General features: G+C 37.6%; 1 protein-coding gene across 2 annotated transcripts; it reads left to right on the plus strand.

Moving 5' to 3' along the window:
- Positions 1-7,935: 7,935 nt before the first annotated feature.
- Positions 7,936-16,335, plus strand: LOC113297235 (protein transport protein SEC16A homolog). Of its 2 annotated transcripts, none has more exons than XM_026545662.1 (14): positions 7,936-8,099; positions 8,311-10,601; positions 10,713-11,033; positions 11,404-11,532; positions 11,625-11,747; positions 11,886-12,059; positions 12,404-12,529; positions 12,634-12,768; positions 13,415-13,542; positions 13,619-13,727; positions 13,809-14,102; positions 14,201-14,329; positions 14,435-14,733; positions 15,078-16,335. In XM_026545662.1, exons 2-14 carry the CDS (start codon positions 8,466-8,468, stop codon positions 15,634-15,636), a joined length of 4,662 nt encoding a protein of 1,553 aa, XP_026401447.1. In that variant the 5' UTR covers positions 7,936-8,099; positions 8,311-8,465; the 3' UTR covers positions 15,637-16,335. The 2 variants fall into 2 exon arrangements, with proteins under 2 accessions (XP_026401447.1, XP_026401446.1); XM_026545661.1 differs by having other exon boundaries at positions 7,937-8,099; positions 14,186-14,329.
- Positions 16,336-18,832: the final 2,497 nt, after the last annotated feature.

Raw genomic sequence — 18,832 nt, forward strand, 5'->3', positions numbered from 1 at the left:
GTTTCATGTTGAGATGAAGTATTGACTAAGGGGGAGTGATACATATCACCATAATATTGTTGTCAAAGTTGTGATACAATTAAACTTTGATGATGTGTAATAATACTGTGACACTGTTTAACAATGATTGAGAGCATTTTGTTTTCTCATTGTTATTGCAACGGATCTTCAACAACTGTGATGCTGAACTTACAACCTTTAGGATCATGGAGTACTTGGAAGTGACGAAGATTTCGGGTCGCGTTGAAGATGCCAAGGAGATCAAGCATTTGGATGAGAAGCTAGAATTTCTATCAATTTTGTAATCCATATGTATTGATAGTTTTGTCATTAAAATTGACAAAGGGGGAGATTGTTAGAATACTGCTCGGTCGAACTCGCATGCGTTGCTATCTCAAGCATGTTTGTCAATGTCAGTGATCAAAACTATAAGTCTTGATTTCTAGCCTATTTATAGATGTCTCGGACTAGGACATAGATAGTGTAGTTGAGCTTAGATTTCACAGAGTTCATCATTTGAAGACGAAAAACTATTAAGGGGAGCTTGTGGAACTTCTTCGACAAAAGGTATGTGGAGACTTGAACTCATCTATCACTTGGAAAGTCTATTTCTACTATCTCCTATATTGAGACATAAGTCGTGTTAAGATATAGTTTTCTTTATACACATTTGAGATTTCGAGCTGAGTATATCTCACTTACATATTTCTCGAAATATGTGTTGGTAAGCTTTCGCTTCGACCAAGTTCATCTTATATCATGAGAAAATTGCCGAGTAACATCTTACATGGTTTGTGTGAAACAATCTTTTTATGTAGGCTTGGAATGTTTCGATAATGATTATTTCAATATCTTGAAAATTGCTTTGATACTAATAGTGTGTGAAAACGGCTACTGTCATTATAGAAGAATGTTTCAATAATTGAAATAAATAGTTGAGAATGTAACCATGTTCGGATATAAGCATATATAGTGTGTTCGCACATTAGTGTATAAATCCATAAACCGGGAGCCAAGTGTATGCATATGTGGTGTGTATACGAAATTGGTGAAGACAGGTTAAGTATGCGTACCCGTACGTATACTGGTGGAAGTTTTTGAACCGAAAATTTCTGCTGAGTTTGGTTTTGAAAAACTCTTAACTACTCACCTCAAGTATGCGTACCCATACGCATACTGGCGGAAGTTTTCGAATCGGAAATTTCTGTTGAATTTGGAAACTAAACAAACTCAAATCCGGTTGCTTAAGTACGCATACCCGTACACGTACTTAAGCTGGTTACTTTGTCAAATCGGTTAGTTCATGAACTTAAACATTTAAATCATAAGGAATGCAATCTTTACAAACCGTGGCTATAATGTTCATGATTGATTAAAGTGAATCAAACCGATTTGGTTTCAATTATGTTTTTTATAGCAATTGAACAACTCTTTAACTAGTTTCATTTAAGTCATTTGAACTAGTTATGGTTGAGATGAATAAGGTTGATATGAGAGTAATCATGTGGCTAACCTCGATTAACTATTTGTGAACCAACATGGTGTACACGTTTAGGTATGGTTACATAAACCTAAATGAGGGTACATTTCATTTGTGTGTAACAAGGTAAGTTCGATCTAACGGTTGGAAGATATTAGCTTAGTTGAATCAGGTTTTTCATCTAACAGTGAATATTGAATGCTTTGTTACCAAGGTAACTTGGATTGCAAACCCTGATTTGAAAACTATATAAAGGGGAACTCTAGCAACTGGGAAACCTAATTCCCACACCTCTTGTGTGTTACTAGTTGCATAACTAGAGTCGATTCTCCTTTAACCTTAGGTTTCTTCTCGAGACCCTGTAGGTTAACGACTTGAAGACTTCATTAGGATTGTGAAGCCAGACCCAACTATTATCTTTGTAGTTGCGTGATCTGATCTTGATGTTTCTATCGTGTTGAGTACAATTGAAATAATTGGCTCAATATTTTATATCTCCGATAGGCAAGATAGAAAAGTAATCACAAACACCTTCGTCTTATCGTTTGTGATTCCACAATAACTTGTTTCGCTAGTCGATTAAGTTTATTGTGAGGTGATTGATAATTCTAGGCTGTTCTTCGGGAATATAAGTCCGGGTTATCAATTGGTTCCTGTTCACCTTGATTTATCAAAAGAAATAACAAAAACACTTGGGTATTTCTGTGGTAGACAGATTTATTCAATCCTATAGACTTTTCTGTGTGAAACAAATTTGTATATCAAGTCTTCGACTTTGGGTCGTAGCAACTCTTGGTTGTGGGTGAGATCAACTAAGGGAATCAAGTGCGCATTATCTTGCTGGGATCAGAGACATAATGAACACAACTGTACCTTAAATCAGTATGTGACTGATTAGGGTTCAACTACAGTCCAGTCCGAAGTTAATTGGTAGTAGGCTAGTGTCTGTAGCGGCTTAATAAAGTGTGGTGTTCAATCTGGACTAGGTCCCGGGGTTTTTCTACATTTGCGGTTTCCTCATTAACAAAATTCTGGTGTCTGTGTTATTTCTTTTCCGCATGTTATATAATTGAAATATCACAAGTTGTGCGTTAAGATCAATAAATTAGAATATCCAACCTTGGGTTGTTGATTTACATTGATTGACACTTGAACATTGGTCTTTGGTACCGTTCAAGTTACTCCTCTTATTCAATTGGGCTCACAGATTTCTATTTGCTGATTTCGGATTGAATTAAGAGTTAGAGATATTAAACTCTGTTATATACTTTACTCTAGATTGAGTCTGACTGTCTAGTTGATTCTCTAGAAAGTATATTGGAGTAAGTCCTCTCAGATTGCCAAACGAATTGTTGGGTGTGGTTGTTAGACCCCCACATTTTCAGACTCCTTTCTCTACGAACCTTATGTTCCTATGGTTGTTGACGACAAGGAGTTCGGGGACGATAAAAAATTCTTCAGAGTTCTCAATGTCTAGTAAATCTTCTTATGAGAATTTATTTCTTGTGGTTTTAGAAGAATAACTAGGGTTTGAAATAGCCATTATTGTGAGTACACATAGCTATGTCCAACGTTTTCATCTTCATGTTTTTAGATTTATTTATTTAAATTCTAAGTTTTTGAAGATGCTTTTTGCAATTTTAATCTTTATGATTTTATATATTGCAAATTTTTATGGGATATGTTTTTTATGTCCGTGAACCTGTGATTGTCCCATACTTGTTCAAAAGTTATCTCTATTATGTCGGTATGAAAGTATTGATAAAAGATAGAATGAACTTTTGACTTACAAAAGTTAAAGCCTTTTATGTCGTTATTTGATGGAAGAAAGAATAAAACTTTTGTTTACAAGAATTATGTCTATTGTATGTCATTGTGCAAATAGTGATGGAAAATAGAATGAATCCTTGTGTATTTCGCAGTATTGGTCGGTCTCCGATCCACATTTTTGTGCACATACTGTGTTGCTCCGTAAGTTCTCTTATGTCGAGCATGACCAATTGAGTTGATCATTTTTATGGTTGATTCAATTGAGATTTTTGGATACAAATTCATGTGTTTCATGTGATTTGGTTATGTCCAAAGAAATCCTTCTTTTCTTGTAAAAGCAAGGTCGCCTTTGTTGTTCTTTCGATAATGACATTTTATGGGGGAGAGTTCTTTTTGAACTTGTGCTTAAGTGCCAAATCTTTGTGGGGAGTGCGACTGTGGAATATTATAGGGGTTATCTTGTATCTTTATAAACTCCTTGATGAATGCTTTTAGCTTCGGCTTTATGATTGCATCTAAATAAGTTGGTATGTTATTCTCTTTTGGTCATGAAGTATCTCTATGAAAATTTCATGAGGATCCCACTAGTTTTCGTACCTTTGCCAATTTATATTGACAAAAAGGGGGAGAATTAATGTGTAGTTTCATACTACAAATACATATGGTTTACAGATCATTATGTAAGGGGGAGTGGTTTTCATGTTGAGATGAAGTATTGACTAAGGGGGAGTGATACACATCATCATAGTATTGTTGTCAAAGTTGTGATACAATTAAACTTTGATGGTGTATAATAATACCATGACACTGTATAACAATGATTGAGAGCATTTGTTTTCTCATTGTTATCGCTACAGATCTTCAACAACTATGATGCTGAGTTGAACACGTTTAGAATCATGGAGTACTTGGAAGTGACGAAGTTTTCGAGTCGTGTTGAAGATGCCAAGGAGATCAAGCATTTGGATGAGAAGCTACAAATTTTTATTTATTTTGTAATCCATATGTATTGATAGTTTTGTCACTAAAATTGACAAAGGGGGAGATAGTTAGAGCACTGCTCGGTCGAACTCGTATGCGTTGCTATCTCAAGCATGTTTGTCAATGTTAGTGATCAAAACTATAAGTCTTGATTTCTAGCCTATTTATAGATGTCTCGGACTATGACATAGATTGTGTAGTTGAGCTTAGTTTTCACGGCGTTCATCATTTGAAGACGAAGAACTACTAAGGGATCTTGTGGAACTTCATCGACAAAAGGTATGTGGAGACTTAAACTCATCTATCACTTGGAAAGTCTATTTCTACTCTATCTCCTATATTGAGACATAAATCATGTTACGATATAGTTTTCGATATACACATTTGAGATTTCGAGCTGAGTTTAACTCGCTTACATATTTCTCAAAATATGTGTTGGCAAGCTTTCGCTTCGACCAAGTTCATCTTATATCATGTGAAAATTTCCAAGTAAGATCTTACATGGTTTGTATGATACAATCATTTGGTGTTGTCTTGGAATGTTTCGTAATGATTATTTCAATAACTTGAAAATTACTTTGATGTTAATAGTGTGTGAAAACGGCCACTGTCATCCTCTAAGAAAGTTTCAATGATTGAAATAAGAGTTTAGAACACTTAACCATTATTGGATATGTCATGTTGTGCACTCTTGCACATATGTAATCCATGTCCGGGAACCATAGTATGCGCACCCGTTTGCGTACTTGTTGGTTTGAAAAATTCGGGAACCTACGTATGCGTACCCGTTTGCGTATTGGCGTACAGGTTCATGTCCGAGAATTTATGTTGGGAGTTGAAGTTCGCGTAACCGTTTGCGTACTGGCATAACTCAATCTTAGTCAAGGTATTTAAAGTATGCGTACCCGTTTGCATACTTGAAGGTTAAAGTTCTAAAATCGGTTTTAAACATGAACATAAACATTTATATAATAAGGAATGCAATCTTTGCAAACCGTGACTATAATATTCATGATTGATTCAAGTGAATCAAACAGATTTTGTTTCAATTGTATTCTTGTATAATTCTATGAGAATATAGCAATTGAACAACTCTTTAACTAGTACATTTGAGTCATTTGAACTAGTTATAGTTAAGATGAATAAGGTTGATATGAGAGTAATCATATGGATAACCTCGGTTAACTATTTGTGAACCAACATGGTGTACACGTTTGGGTACGGTTACATAAACCTAAATGAGGGTACATTTCATTTGTGTGCAACAAGCTAAGTTTGATCTAACGGTTGAAAGATATTAGCTTGGTTGAATCAGGTTTTTCATCTAACGGTGAATATTGAATGCTTTGTTACCAAGGTAACTTGGATTGCAAACCCTGATTTGAAAACTATATAAAGGAGAACTCTAGCAACTGGGAAATCTAATCCCCACACCTCCTGTGTGTTACTAGTTGCATAACTAGAGTTGATTCTCCTTTAACCTTAGGTTTCTATCTAGACCCTGTAGGTTAACGACTTCAAAGACTTCATTGGGATTGTGAAGCCAGACCCAACTATTTTCTTTGTAGTTGCGTGTTCTGATCTTGCCCGATTCTATCGTATTGAGTACAATTGAAATAATTGATTCGAGATTAATTTCTCCGATAGGCAAGATAAAAGTAATCACAAACATCTTCGTCTCATCGTTTGTGATTCCACAATATCTTGTTTCGCTAGTCGATTAAGATTATTGTGAGGTGATTGATAATACCAGGTTTTTCTTCGGGAATATAAGTTTGGTTTATGAATTGGTTCTTGTTCACCTTGATTTATCAAAAGACGGAACAAAAAATCTTGGGTATTTATGTGAGATACAGATTTATTCAATCAATAGACTTTTCTGTGTGAGACAGATTTGTTTATCAAGTCTTCGACTTTGGGTCGTAGCAACTCTTAGTTGTGGGTGAGATCAACTAAGGGAATCAAGTGTGTAGTATCTTGCTGGGATCAGAGACATAAGGAACGCAACTGTACCTTGAATCAGTGTGTGAATGATTAGGGTTCAACTACAGTCTGGTCCGAAGTTAATTGGTAGTAGGCCAGAGTCTGTAGCGGCTTAATACAGTGTGGTGTTCAATCTGGACTAGGTCCCGGGTTTTGCTGCATTTGCAGTTTCCTCGTTGACAAAATTCTGGTGTTTGTGTTATTTCTTTCCCGCATTATATTTTGTTATATAATTGAATTATCACAGGTTGTGCGTTAAGATCAATCAATTAGAATATCCAACCTTTGGTTGTTGATTTACATTGATTGACACTTGAACATTGGTCTTTGGTACCGTTCAAGTAACTCCTCTTATATTCAATTGGGCTCGCAGATTTCTATTTGCTGATTGCGGATTGAATTAAGAGTTAGAGATATTATGCTCTTTGATATACTTTACTCTAGAATGAGTCTGACTGTCTAGTTGATTCTCTAGAAAGTGTATCGGAGTAAGTCCTCTCAGATTGCCAAACGAATTGTTGGATGTGGTTGTCAGACCCCCGCATTTTCAGATTGAATAAGTACGACTTTCGTAAATCCAATTATAAATATAAATAATAGAATGCAGAAAGGGAAAAACACAAGACACCATAAGTTTTGTTAACGAGGAAACCACAGAAGCAGAAAAACCCCGGGACTTCGTCCAGATTTGAACACCAAACTGTATTAAGCTGTTACAGACATTAACCCACTATCAGACTTCGGGCTGGAATGTAGTTGAGACCAAATCCACACTCCAAGCGATTTAGTTACAGACGCGCTCCTTACGTCTCTTGAACTTCGCAAGGCTCTAAGTAATTAATTCTCTTAGCTGACGTCCATCTTGGACCGGATCTGAGCAGATTTCTTCACTATTCTTTCTTTCTAGACTAGTTAGTAGTTTTAGCTTAGTTGTTATTATGTTCTTTTTTTACTTATCAACACCAACAATGAAATTTTCATATTTGTCGTCTCCGGTGACGGGATCTTCATCATCAACTTACCCAGCAAAGGAATCTTCATCTGTGATCTTTTTGACGACGAAAGCTTCATCACTAGGTACAAGAGTTTTGAACAAGTACACTTTTTTTTCCAATGAAGAAAAACAAATTAAATGGTTGCAATTTAATTCTGAGAAAAACCATTTTTCCTCCGATTTAATAAAATTTTACTCATAATTGTATTTGTCTTACTCATGTAATCCTTCTCTTTCGCTTATCAGATTTCTTGGTATTGTATTTTTACGGTGTGTTCTTATTACTTTGTATTCTTTTATTTTCGATCTTAAATATTCATTATAATCAAAAATTTCTATTAATGAAAAGTTTTCTTGTTTATCCAAAAAAATAAGTAAAGCTCTATCAATGAAATCTTTTGTTTGGACGAAAAAAGAAAAGACAACGTAGTTAAATTCCACTGAATTCAGTTATTTATCAAATTCACTGATGCGGTCAACTCCACATTCACATCTATTTCCATCCATGTCGATTAAAAAAACTCCACCTTCCCATTAAATTCCAACTAGTTTATTAATATCAATTAGACAACACTAACCCTCATTATTACGTCATATCCCTCTCAGATAGATGCATTGAGACGGATCAAAAAGATACATTGAGAGGGTATTTCCGACTAAAGTCTACCTCAAAGTCTTAATTGATAACGTTGAGAAAAAGAAAAGAAAATAATTTTATTTTCCAATTCCAAACTAAAAAAATATGAACGTGAGGCGTTGGTGGGTGAGAAGATGATTTGTCGGCTCTTACGAGAACTCGAGGGTTTCTCTCTCTATTCGATTCTTCTTCTGTCTGAGTTTTCTTCTTCTTTCTCTCTCTAGATCGATCCCTGCATATCTTCTAATTTACCGGTAAGTTTATAGATTTGGATTACAATCATGATTTTGCTTTGTTCAATTTGTTTTTTTTTATTGGGTTTGATTTATGTTTTTATTGTTGTACTAGGATTCGGTAAACCTTAGATCTTACGTACTTGCTATGATCCGCTTGTTGAATTTAGGTTAAGACACTGATTTTGTTATTGGAATTTAAGATCTTATATATTTTTTTCTGGATTTGTAGGTAACGTATAGGAGAGTATATATATTTGGGGAATTCGTTTTTATAATTGTGAAATAGTTTTTTAAGGTTCAATTTAGGTTGCAAATTGGAGCTGTGTGGACTTAATTGAGGTGGATTTCGTTGAGAAATTGTAAATTTAGGGTTATATACAATCCATGGCATTTCCTCCATCTCAACTGGAGGAAGCAGATGATGATTTTTTTGATAAGCTTGTCGATGATGATGAATTTGGGGTTACGTCAACTACTGTGACATCTGTTGTTGGTTCTAGCGGTATGGATGGTGGTTCAGATTCTGATGAGGTGAGAGCATTTGCAAATTTAAGTATGGATGAGGTTCCTACTGTGTCAGCAGATACAACTAGTGGTGCTGGATTTGGGGTTTCCGTAGAAGAGGAAAAGAAATCAGAGGACGGGGTTGTTGCATTGTCTTCTGATGATAAGACTGAAAAGGGAAGCGTGGATCAAGAGGAGAGTGTCTCACATGTTGGTTCCACTTCAGCTGTTCTTGATAACCATTTTGAGACTAGAGATGTATCGAAGACGGCTGAAGTTTCATTAGACACGTCAACGAGCAATAATAGCGGATCTAAGAGTACATGCGTTAAAGAATTTCAGTGGAGTTCCTTTTATGCTGATGGTGATGAGAAGGGTGGCAGTGGTTTTGGGTCATACTCGGATTTATTATGCGACGATCCTTTTGAAAATATCGGGAAGAATACTGGAGTTGATTCCAACAACTCAGTTGATCCTTATGCAGATATCGGGAATAATGCACTAGTTGATTCCAACCATAGATCTGGCACGGTAGAAAATGAAGTTTATGGTTCTACATCATCACTAAGTTTAAAGCAGAACAATGATGCTAGAACATATACATCAGGAAGTGAACAGACAAATAATGAGCAAGATGCCTACATTGCCCAACCTGTTCAGTATCCTGGTTGGGAATATGGCGTAACCACTGGTACATCAATTCCTGACTCAACAATAAGTAACCAAGCAAATTACGAAGATACAGCTCAGGCAACAAGTGCTGATGTTGTTTCAACCCAGTGCTCAGAAGCTTCATTTTTACAGCAAACGACTCAATCTGTTGGGGGTACCCTAGACGAGGGTTGTACAACTGGCAGTGTTGCGAACTGGAATCAGGCTTCCCAGGGAACCATGGTGTATCCAGCACATATGATTTTTGATCCACAATACCCTGATTGGTTCTATGATAGTATTGCCAAACAATGGTACCCGTTAGCATCTTATACTCAGGCTAGTCAGTGGGGATCTTATGCTCAGGCTGATCAGTCGGAATCCTATATGCAGGCTGATCAGTCAGGATCTTATACCCATGACGGTCAATCAGGATCTTATACCCATGACGGTCAGTCAGGATCTTATACCCATGACGGTTCTTATTCCCAGGCTAGTCAGGCTGGATCTTATACCCAGGCTGGTCATTTAGAATCTTATACCCAGGCTGGTCAGTTGGAATCTTATACCCAGGCTGGTCAGTTGGAAAGTTATACCCAAGCTGGTCAGTCGGGATCTTATGATCAGGCTGGTCAGTCAGAATCTTATGGTCTGGCTGCTCAGTCAGAATCTTATAGTCAGGCTGGTCAGCCGACACCTTCAACTGAAGACCAGATGTCTCAGAACGGTAATGCTTTTGTTAGCAGTTTCACCCCTGTGAGAGACCAAGGGACATTTAATGACTATGGAAAAGTTGAAGCCTATGAATCGCAAGGTAATCGAAGTGAAGCCCATGGTGGTGACCAGCCTGGTAATTACGTTCAGCAGAATACCAATATGTGGCAACCTAAGACAATGGTTAAGAGTAATTCTCTCGCCAGTTACACAGAAAACCAGCATTCAGAGACTCTATACAATTCAAGGGTTTATTCAAGCGATTCCCTGGATCAACAAATTAGTTTCAAATCTGTCCTAACTGCTTCATATGAGCAGCAACAGACTAGTCGTAGTTATGGTGGGAATGAAAGGGTGGGTTCATTCCCGAGCTTTGTTCCCACTGACAATTTTTCACATCAGATGAACCAGCCAATGGTGGAGCAGAATAACCAGATGACTGCTTCACATGGTTTTTATGGCAATCAAAATATAGGAAGGTATTCCCAACAAACCTTTCCTAGTAGCACTCAAACATCACATACTCCACAAGATGGGAGGTCTCCCCATGGTCGTCCTCCTCATGCCCTGGTTACTTTTGGTTTTGGTGGAAAACTCGTAGTTGTGAAAGATAGCAGTGCTCTTGGTTCAAGCACGGCGTATGCAAGCAAGGTTAGGCCCTGAGCTTTCACTTTTGACTGTCTTCAACTTGTAATTTCAGTTAACTGATTTTGAAAAATATGTTATTGTTAAAATCTGAAATATGTTTTGTAATATGCGAAGGACTGCATAGGAGGTTCCATTTCAGTTCTTGACTTGATGGATACTGTCACCAACAAAAATGGCGCGTCAAACATTGATTTTGGTGGTTCAGGTTATTTCCGTATTCTGTGCCACCAATCCTTTCCTGGGCCGCTGGTTGGTGGAAATAGTGGAAATAAAGAATTAAATACTTGGATTGATGAGAGGATTACGGAGTGTGCATCATTGAATGTGGACTATAGGAATGGAGAACTTTTGAGGTTGCTTCTTTCTTTGTTAAAAATAGCTTGCCAACATTATGGTAAACTTCGGTCTCCTTTTGGTTCGGATCCATCTTTGAAGGTAAAAATGTCGTATTTATGGTTTTGTTTTCTTGTTTACTAAAATCTGTTTTTATAATTTTTTCTTGTTATTTTATATTGAAACTCGCATATATGTTTTGAGTAGCATTTACTCAAATTATTCTCAAAGATTTTCTTAAGATTTTTTTTTATCACCAACATTGAGTGTTGTAGGCTGCTAAAATTTCTCTCTTTTGTTCCATTATTCAGTGTTGTCAATAATTGTCCTTATTTACTTAAGACACAAATTCACAGCACATTAATCTTGGACTTTTGCCAAAAAAGAAAAAGTTGGAGTTTATGTCTGTACTGGATGAATTGTTAGATTACAGATACTAAATTGTTGGTTGTTGTTTTTTCTTTCCTTGTAGGAAAATGATCGTCCCGAGTCAGCTGTTGCAAAACTTTTTGCTTCGGCTAAAAGTAGTAGTTCTCAGCTAAGTGGGTACGCCTCCCAAAGGCACTGCTTAACAAATGTGCCTTCCGAAGGTCAACTGCGGGTATGTTTTGTTTTTCTTAATCAGTTTGTTGATTACCTTTTTTTCTTTCTTTATCTGTAGTTACGTAATATTCCAAATGCTGTTTTATGTAGGCAACCGCTGCTGAGGTACAAAACCTTCTTGTTTCTGGTAGAACAAAAGAGGCCCTACAATGTGCACAGGAAGGTCAGTTGTGGGGACCTGCTCTTATTCTTGCAGCACAACTTGGTGATCAGGTCAGACTGTCTTTTTTCTTCCCTTTTCTCTTTCATATCCACATGATTGGATTTGTCTAGAGGTTGGTTGAGATGGCTGTATCTGACAATCTGAAATTTAGCTTACCAACTCTCACTTTGCTTTATGTATGCATGCAGCATTATATTGAATCCGTGAGACAGATGGCTCATTGCCAGTTAGTAGCTGGTTCACCTTTGCGTACATTGTGCTTGCTAATTGCGGGGCAACCAGCAGATGTGTTTTCTGCTGATAGCACGGGTAAAAGCGGTGGTTCACCCGATGCTTTACATATGTCTCAACAGCATGCACAGGTGGATATTTTTTCCAGATTAGTTTCAACTGAAATAGGCTTCTAAGTTTCAATTGTTATGTGTTAATAATACTCCTTGCATGACTTTTATGCGGACATGAACAACAAGCTCAGTATGTGAATCATGCACTGGTCATGATTTTCACATAGGCATGTCATCCTTTCTTCAGTATGCCTATAAAGTAACAGTTTGCTTCGATACCTGGATTCGTTGGGCTTTTGGACATGGTTTTATCATACCATTTGCAAATAATGAATCTTTGCACATTGCTTCAGTGAACTCAAAGCGATTCTCTTAATATGTTGTTTGTTAACTTTGTTTTTTTTAAATTTTTATGACTAAAGGGCGGTGCCAACGGAATGCTAGATGAATGGGAAGAGAATTTGGCCATCATAGCTGCAAACAGAACAAAAGGTGATGAACTTGTAGTACTTCATCTTGGGGATTGTCTCTGGAAGGAGAGAGGCGAGGTCTGTCTGTCTTTCATTCTTTTTGTTTCTTTTTGAATTTTTTTACATGGGGTTTATTGGATTATGTTGCTCTTGGAGTCTGGATCTTATCATTTATGGAACAGATTACTGCTGCACACATCTGCTACTTAGTTGCGGAAGCAAACTTCGAGTCGTTTTCTGACAGTGCAAGATTGTGTCTTATTGGTGCTGACCACTGGAGATGCCCTCGAACATATGCGAGCCCTGAGGCTATACAGGTTCTACTCGTCCTATTTTTGTACCCTTACTACATTCTCTGAAGTTGGTGATCGGCTTTACATACCAATCTGCCCTTTTTAATGCTTATGTCACATGACAAGCGATGATTCTTCCCAGTTAATCAGTTTTCCCCAGTTGAATTTAAAAAGAATGTTATAGGAAAAGTGTTCATCCTTTTCCTTTAATAATAAGGCCAAACATTTATCTTGTCAATTCATCTTTGTTATTGCCATTACCACCCCTATTGCTGTCACCAGTACTACCATCCTCTAATCCCATAAGCAGCTGTACCACCCAATCATGAATTTTTGTTGGACAGTTTTTTAAGGATTGAATTGCGAAACATTACTCTAATGATGTTTGATAAAAAATAGAGGCTAGAATGATAGGTGTGTTTCATGTATCTGTTTTCAACAAATTGGTTCAGCACATAGTTTAAGTGGTTAGGTAGGGAAGTGGAGCAACTTTGATATCCCACGTCTCATCTTTTACCATCTTTATGTTCTTAAATGTTTTTCTATCACTTAATTACTTAATCAATGTGATGCACTTTTTGATCTTTGTGTATTTTCTTTTACCTTCTAAAGATTTATCATGCATATTCATATATGGAATAACTGACTCGATCCACCAATATCTGGGCAGAGGACAGAATTTTATGAATATACGACGGTGCTCGGGAATTCTCAATCCGTCTTGCTACCATTTCAGCCGTATAAACTTGTATATGCCCATATGCTGGCTGAAGTGGGAAAAGTTTCAGAATCTTTGAAGTAAGTAAATTTTAGTTTCTTTGCTTGATTTTGTTTTGCACATGCTTTCCACTTTCTTAATGGTAGTATCTTTCAGGTATTGTCAAGCAATAACAAAATCTCTGAAAAATGGCCGAGCACCAGAAGTGGAGACATGGAAACAATTGGTCTCATCACTGGAGGAGCGAGTTAGGACTCATCAGCAGGTGTGTAGGATTGCAATTTCAATTGCAAACTTATTCTCCATTGGATCAGTTTTAAGTATTGATAACTGTGCTCTTTTATAGGGAGGATTCGGTATCAACTTGGCTCCAGGAAAACTTGTTAGTAAATTCCTCCCATTTATTGATAGATCTATTCACCGAATGATTGGACCACCACCACCATCGGCCTCGTCGACTAAAAGTAATGACCAGGATAACCGTCCACCAATACCCCGTGTACCAGCTAGTCAATCGACAATGGCCATGTCATCTTTAATGCCTTCGGCCTCAGTGGAAACTATTAGTGAATGGGCAGGTGATAGTAATAGGAGGAGTATGCCCAATAGGAGCGTTTCAGAGCCGGATTTTGGTAGACAGGTTTATTTCTTCTCCATCTAATGATTTCCCAGTCAATTTATTTGGGTTGTATTAGAGTGTTGAGCCTGGCTGACTTTACATAGGCTAATTCATCGAAGGGTGGAGCTTCTGCTGATGGACAAAGCAAAGCATCAGGTGCAGGTGGGTCATCTCGCTTTGGTCTTTTGGGGTCAACAATTTTCCAAAAGACCATAGGGTGGGTCGGAAGATCTAGGTCAGATAAACAGGTATATTCTAGCGGCTAGATTTGTCAATTCCTTCATGGTTTTCCTTTATTTGAATGATTAACTTTCTTTTTCTTATCTTTTTCTGTTTTCTGCATGATACAAAAGGCGAAGTTGGGTGAATCGAATAAATTTTACTATGACGAGAAACTCAAGAGATGGGTAGAGGAAGGTGCTAACGTTACTGCTGAGGAATCAGCGCCACCTCCACCTCCAACAAATGCAGTTTTTCAGAATGGAACAACAGATTACAACATGCAGCATGCATTTAGAAATGACAGTCCTGCTAATAATGGAGTTGCTGAAAGCAGAAGCCCAACTCATTCAGAACGAAGTTCAGGGATACCTCCAATTCCATCGAGCTCTAACCAATTCTCTTCCCGTGGCCGAATGGGTGTTAGATCAAGGTATCCAACTTTGAAATTTTCACATCATACTTAGCTTTTCCTTAGGTTTGCACTGAGACTAGGAAAGCTCAACTTCATCCAAAATTAGACAGTACGATACGGCGTAACCCCATTAAGCCATTACATCCTTACCAATATCTAGACCGATGGAAGTTTACCAAAGGGAAAAAATCATGTCACTGATGAGATCAATGCTTGGTCTATCTTTGGTTGGGAATGGAGAATCCTAATAATTAGGTTGTTTGAGTGAAGTGTACGTCATAGATATTTCCAGTGGAAGGTACTTTGGATTTTTATTAATGTCATTTCAGAGGCATAACCGCCTTGTTCTTGACTTTCTGCAGGTACGTTGACACCTTCAATAAAGGTGGCGGGGTCTCAGCAAACTTATTCCAGTCCCCTCCTGCTCCAGTTGCAAATCCAATTGGCACTAGCAATGCGAAGTTTTTTGTTCCGGCTCCTGCACCTACACCCTCATCATCTGGGGAACAACCAATAGCGGCAACAGGTGAAATTATGCAAGAAAGTCCTGGCCCTAGTGAAGATATCTCATCCGTGATGACTAATGATTCATTTTATTCATCTCAACAACCAACACCACCACCATCATCATCATCATCGCCATCCATGCAGCGTTTTGCAAGCATGAGCAACATCCCCACTGCGAGCAGAATAGCTGGTAATGGTAATTCCACTGCTCAATCTCGTTCGCGGAGAACAGCGTCATGGAGTGGAAGCATTAATGATGCAAATAGCTCTTCTCCGTATACAAATGGATCGAGACCTTTAGGAGAGGTTTTAGGGTATTCGCCAACATCTTCGAATCCCAATGATCCTTCATCCATTCATCTGACGAGGAATGGTTCAAGTTTTGGGTCAGACCTCCAAGAGGTAGAGCTCTGAATCGAAGTGGCTCGAGGAATCAACACTTTGCTTCTCATGAGGGTCATTGGTCCAGGTCAGCTCTTTCCCCTGATTTCTCGGCCTCTCTATCCAAGAAAAAGAATAGGTTTCATGGGTTTCAGAATATTATGGTTTTGTACGGGGAATCTAGAACGAGAAGATAAAGCTATTAGGTGAAATGCAGATAGAGTTCAAAACAAGGACAACAGTTTCCTGTATTCTAAGACCTGGGGTTGGATATAAATCTTCCATGGTCTGAAATGCTAGATAGTTTGGGATATGGTGTCCTTTTTTCACCAATACAAAACACACAACATCCATGGGCACCATTTGTACAGTTCATTTGTTGATTTATTTGTCTGAATGAGGGAGAGATGGTAAAACTAGCAGAGCGTAAGAAAAGAAACAACCCCCTTCTTCAAGTTTTCAGCAGGGGTAAAAAAAGAAAGCTTACGAAAAATAAGATTTCTCTTCCGTTCTTTTGTATGCCTTTCCAAAGTATCTTTATTTATACATACAAGACGACCTGTACTGGAACGCCGAAATTTTGTATTTGCTGTTCTTTTTTCTTTTTTACAGGTGGAATTCTGTTAACTCAACTAGTGGTGAAATTGGCTCTTATCATGAGAACTTTTCACAACTCTAATTTTCATTTTGATGCTTCCTCCTTGGCCTTTTAAATATATATTCTTTTATATATTTTTTTTTGAAGCATTTCTTTTTGTTCTTGATTGTCCAGTTATATCTGTCGCTCTATTACCAGAATTTTTCTTAAAAAAGATATGGCTCCAAAAATAACCTGGCTAAATTGGGGTCTATGCCACTTAATTGGGTCCATGGATTTATTCATCCACCCAATAGAGAATGATAATGGGTGTCTAAAAGATTGTAAAAATACTAAATTAACCTGTAAAGAAACCTTAATTATTCTAACACAAATACAAATATAAAATCATGACTTAATTAACAAAAATAAAAATCATCAAAACTCAATTTCTTTTTCAATTTCCATGAAAATCAAAACTTAATCCTATCAATCACAAAAAACAATTGAAATCTAATTTCTTTTTGGGTTTTGAAAAAAAAAAACAATTCAAGTGATTGAGTTAAATCCAACCATTCCTTCTAAGTGGTACTCTATAATGATTTACCTCTAAATCTTCAAAATTCAGTCATTAAATTTTCTGAAAATCCACCCAGAGTCGGTTTATAGGTACATCATATTAATCCGATTGTGGCCTACATCGGTTTTTAATGTGAACCTATATAACCCGATTCTAGGTTGATGTGATGAACATCAACTATAATCGGTTTACACTAATACACACATCAACCGATTCTGGTTCAGGTTTGGAACATCTTGGACCATTTGTAATCCGATTATTGAGTTAAAAATTTCTGTAACTTTTCTTCGAACAATCGGATTACATAATTTGTAATCGTCATCGTCATACATGAACATGCAATTCTTCTTCTCCCCATCTCCTTTTCCACATAATATTTGTAATCCTTCATCATATAAATGATTTCCCAGTGAGACACCCTATAGTTTAAACGTCTAATCAACCAATGGTAATTCTTGTAGCTTGTGATGATTTTCATCCTACTCTCTTCCATTTGCGCGGTTATCTTGATGATATCAGCCTTGGTGTATTCATGGATGGCTTCTTGTACCATAACCACAGTGTTTTGGCTCCCTCGGAGCAAGCTTTTCAAACGTCCATGAGATCCTTCCGCGATACTTGTCGCCTCATTCTTATAATGCATCTGTTGGTTGGTGTAAGCATGCACACATTTTTCCTTGTACAGACCCAACAATTCCTTCAAGCAATAAACCACACATTTCTCGTAATCCTTCTTCCATAGCCCAATAAAACTCTCCAAATAAGATTCGAACTCGGGCACGGACATTGAGTGTACCATTAAATCCCAATGATGTTGAAAAGCCTTCCATAGTAACCCATTCGCTTCATACTCCGCTTTCCTTTTCTTCTTGTCCTCCCCTCGTTGTTCCGGAGTTGGTTTTTGAAGACGCTCATCTTCGGCCTTTTCACGAGCGGTACCTTTTTGTGGCTTTGGCTTTTGGATATGACCCCTACAATTACTTCTAATATTGCATTGTATGTGCCATGTGCAAAGAAAAATGCTTAGCGTCCAGAAAAACCACTCCTGTGGCATTCATTAGTGCTTGGTCCTTATCCGTTACGTACTATGATCCTCGGAGTTTGATCGCCACGGTATATCTCCTTCAACGTCTCTAGCATCCAAGTAAAACTCACATCATTCTCCCTATCCATAAACCCCCATGCTACCGTGAAAGTTTGTTTTTCGGAAGTATGGCAAGCAATGTTTAACAACGACATGTTGTACTTGTTGGTCTTGTACGTACAATCTATTAACAAAATTTGATAGAAGCAGTGGGACAACTTGATCATCTCCGGATACGCCAAGAAAATACGAGTCACTTTGCCTTCCAATACCTGCTTCCTCATTGTGTATCCATGTTGATCGGCTAAGCACTGAGATTGTTCCATAACCGCTCTACCATCCCATTCCCTCTTCCTAAATGCCGCTCTTGCCGTGTAAATTTGCCTCAAAGTGGACAAGTTATTCTTATCATCCTCCTTAATATTCCTAAGGATGTCACTTGGTTTACACGCTTTCATCGACCTCACCGTTTCCAATTGATGTGGTTTCAACCCACAAACGACCGCGTGTCCAACAAGAGATTCCGGATCATCATGATTATGACAACCGTTCATCACTTTAGAGAGCTTGTATACCTTACCATTGGGTCCCTTGGGTCTATTAACTATAATCTTCAACGGGCAACCATACTTCTTTGATTTAGTAATGTATTCCCTTGTCGTCGTCATCACGTCCCTTGCCCAGTGACTTTCTTGTTATCCACCTCTCTCACAAATAAGTTCCAAACGATCTTGACTTGAATGACGACCTAAAACTAACGCGCATTTGATCTATATTCCCTTGTCTATAAACCATTGCTTTGCATCGTTTCTTTCTTTCCATTCCAAATCAGTGAAATAGTGCGCAGAGGCATCATGACCCAGCAGAGATACGGGTTTGGGATGATCTTCTTCAAACGCTATAACAATGTACAACAAATATCAACAAGTTGAGGATTCAAAATCGGTTTATATGTTACAGTCGAGAAAACCGATTATCAGTAATCGGT

The sequence above is a fragment of the Papaver somniferum genome, chromosome 7 (genome assembly GCF_003573695.1).
Source record: "Papaver somniferum cultivar HN1 chromosome 7, ASM357369v1, whole genome shotgun sequence".
Classification (NCBI taxonomy): domain Eukaryota; kingdom Viridiplantae; phylum Streptophyta; class Magnoliopsida; order Ranunculales; family Papaveraceae; genus Papaver; species Papaver somniferum.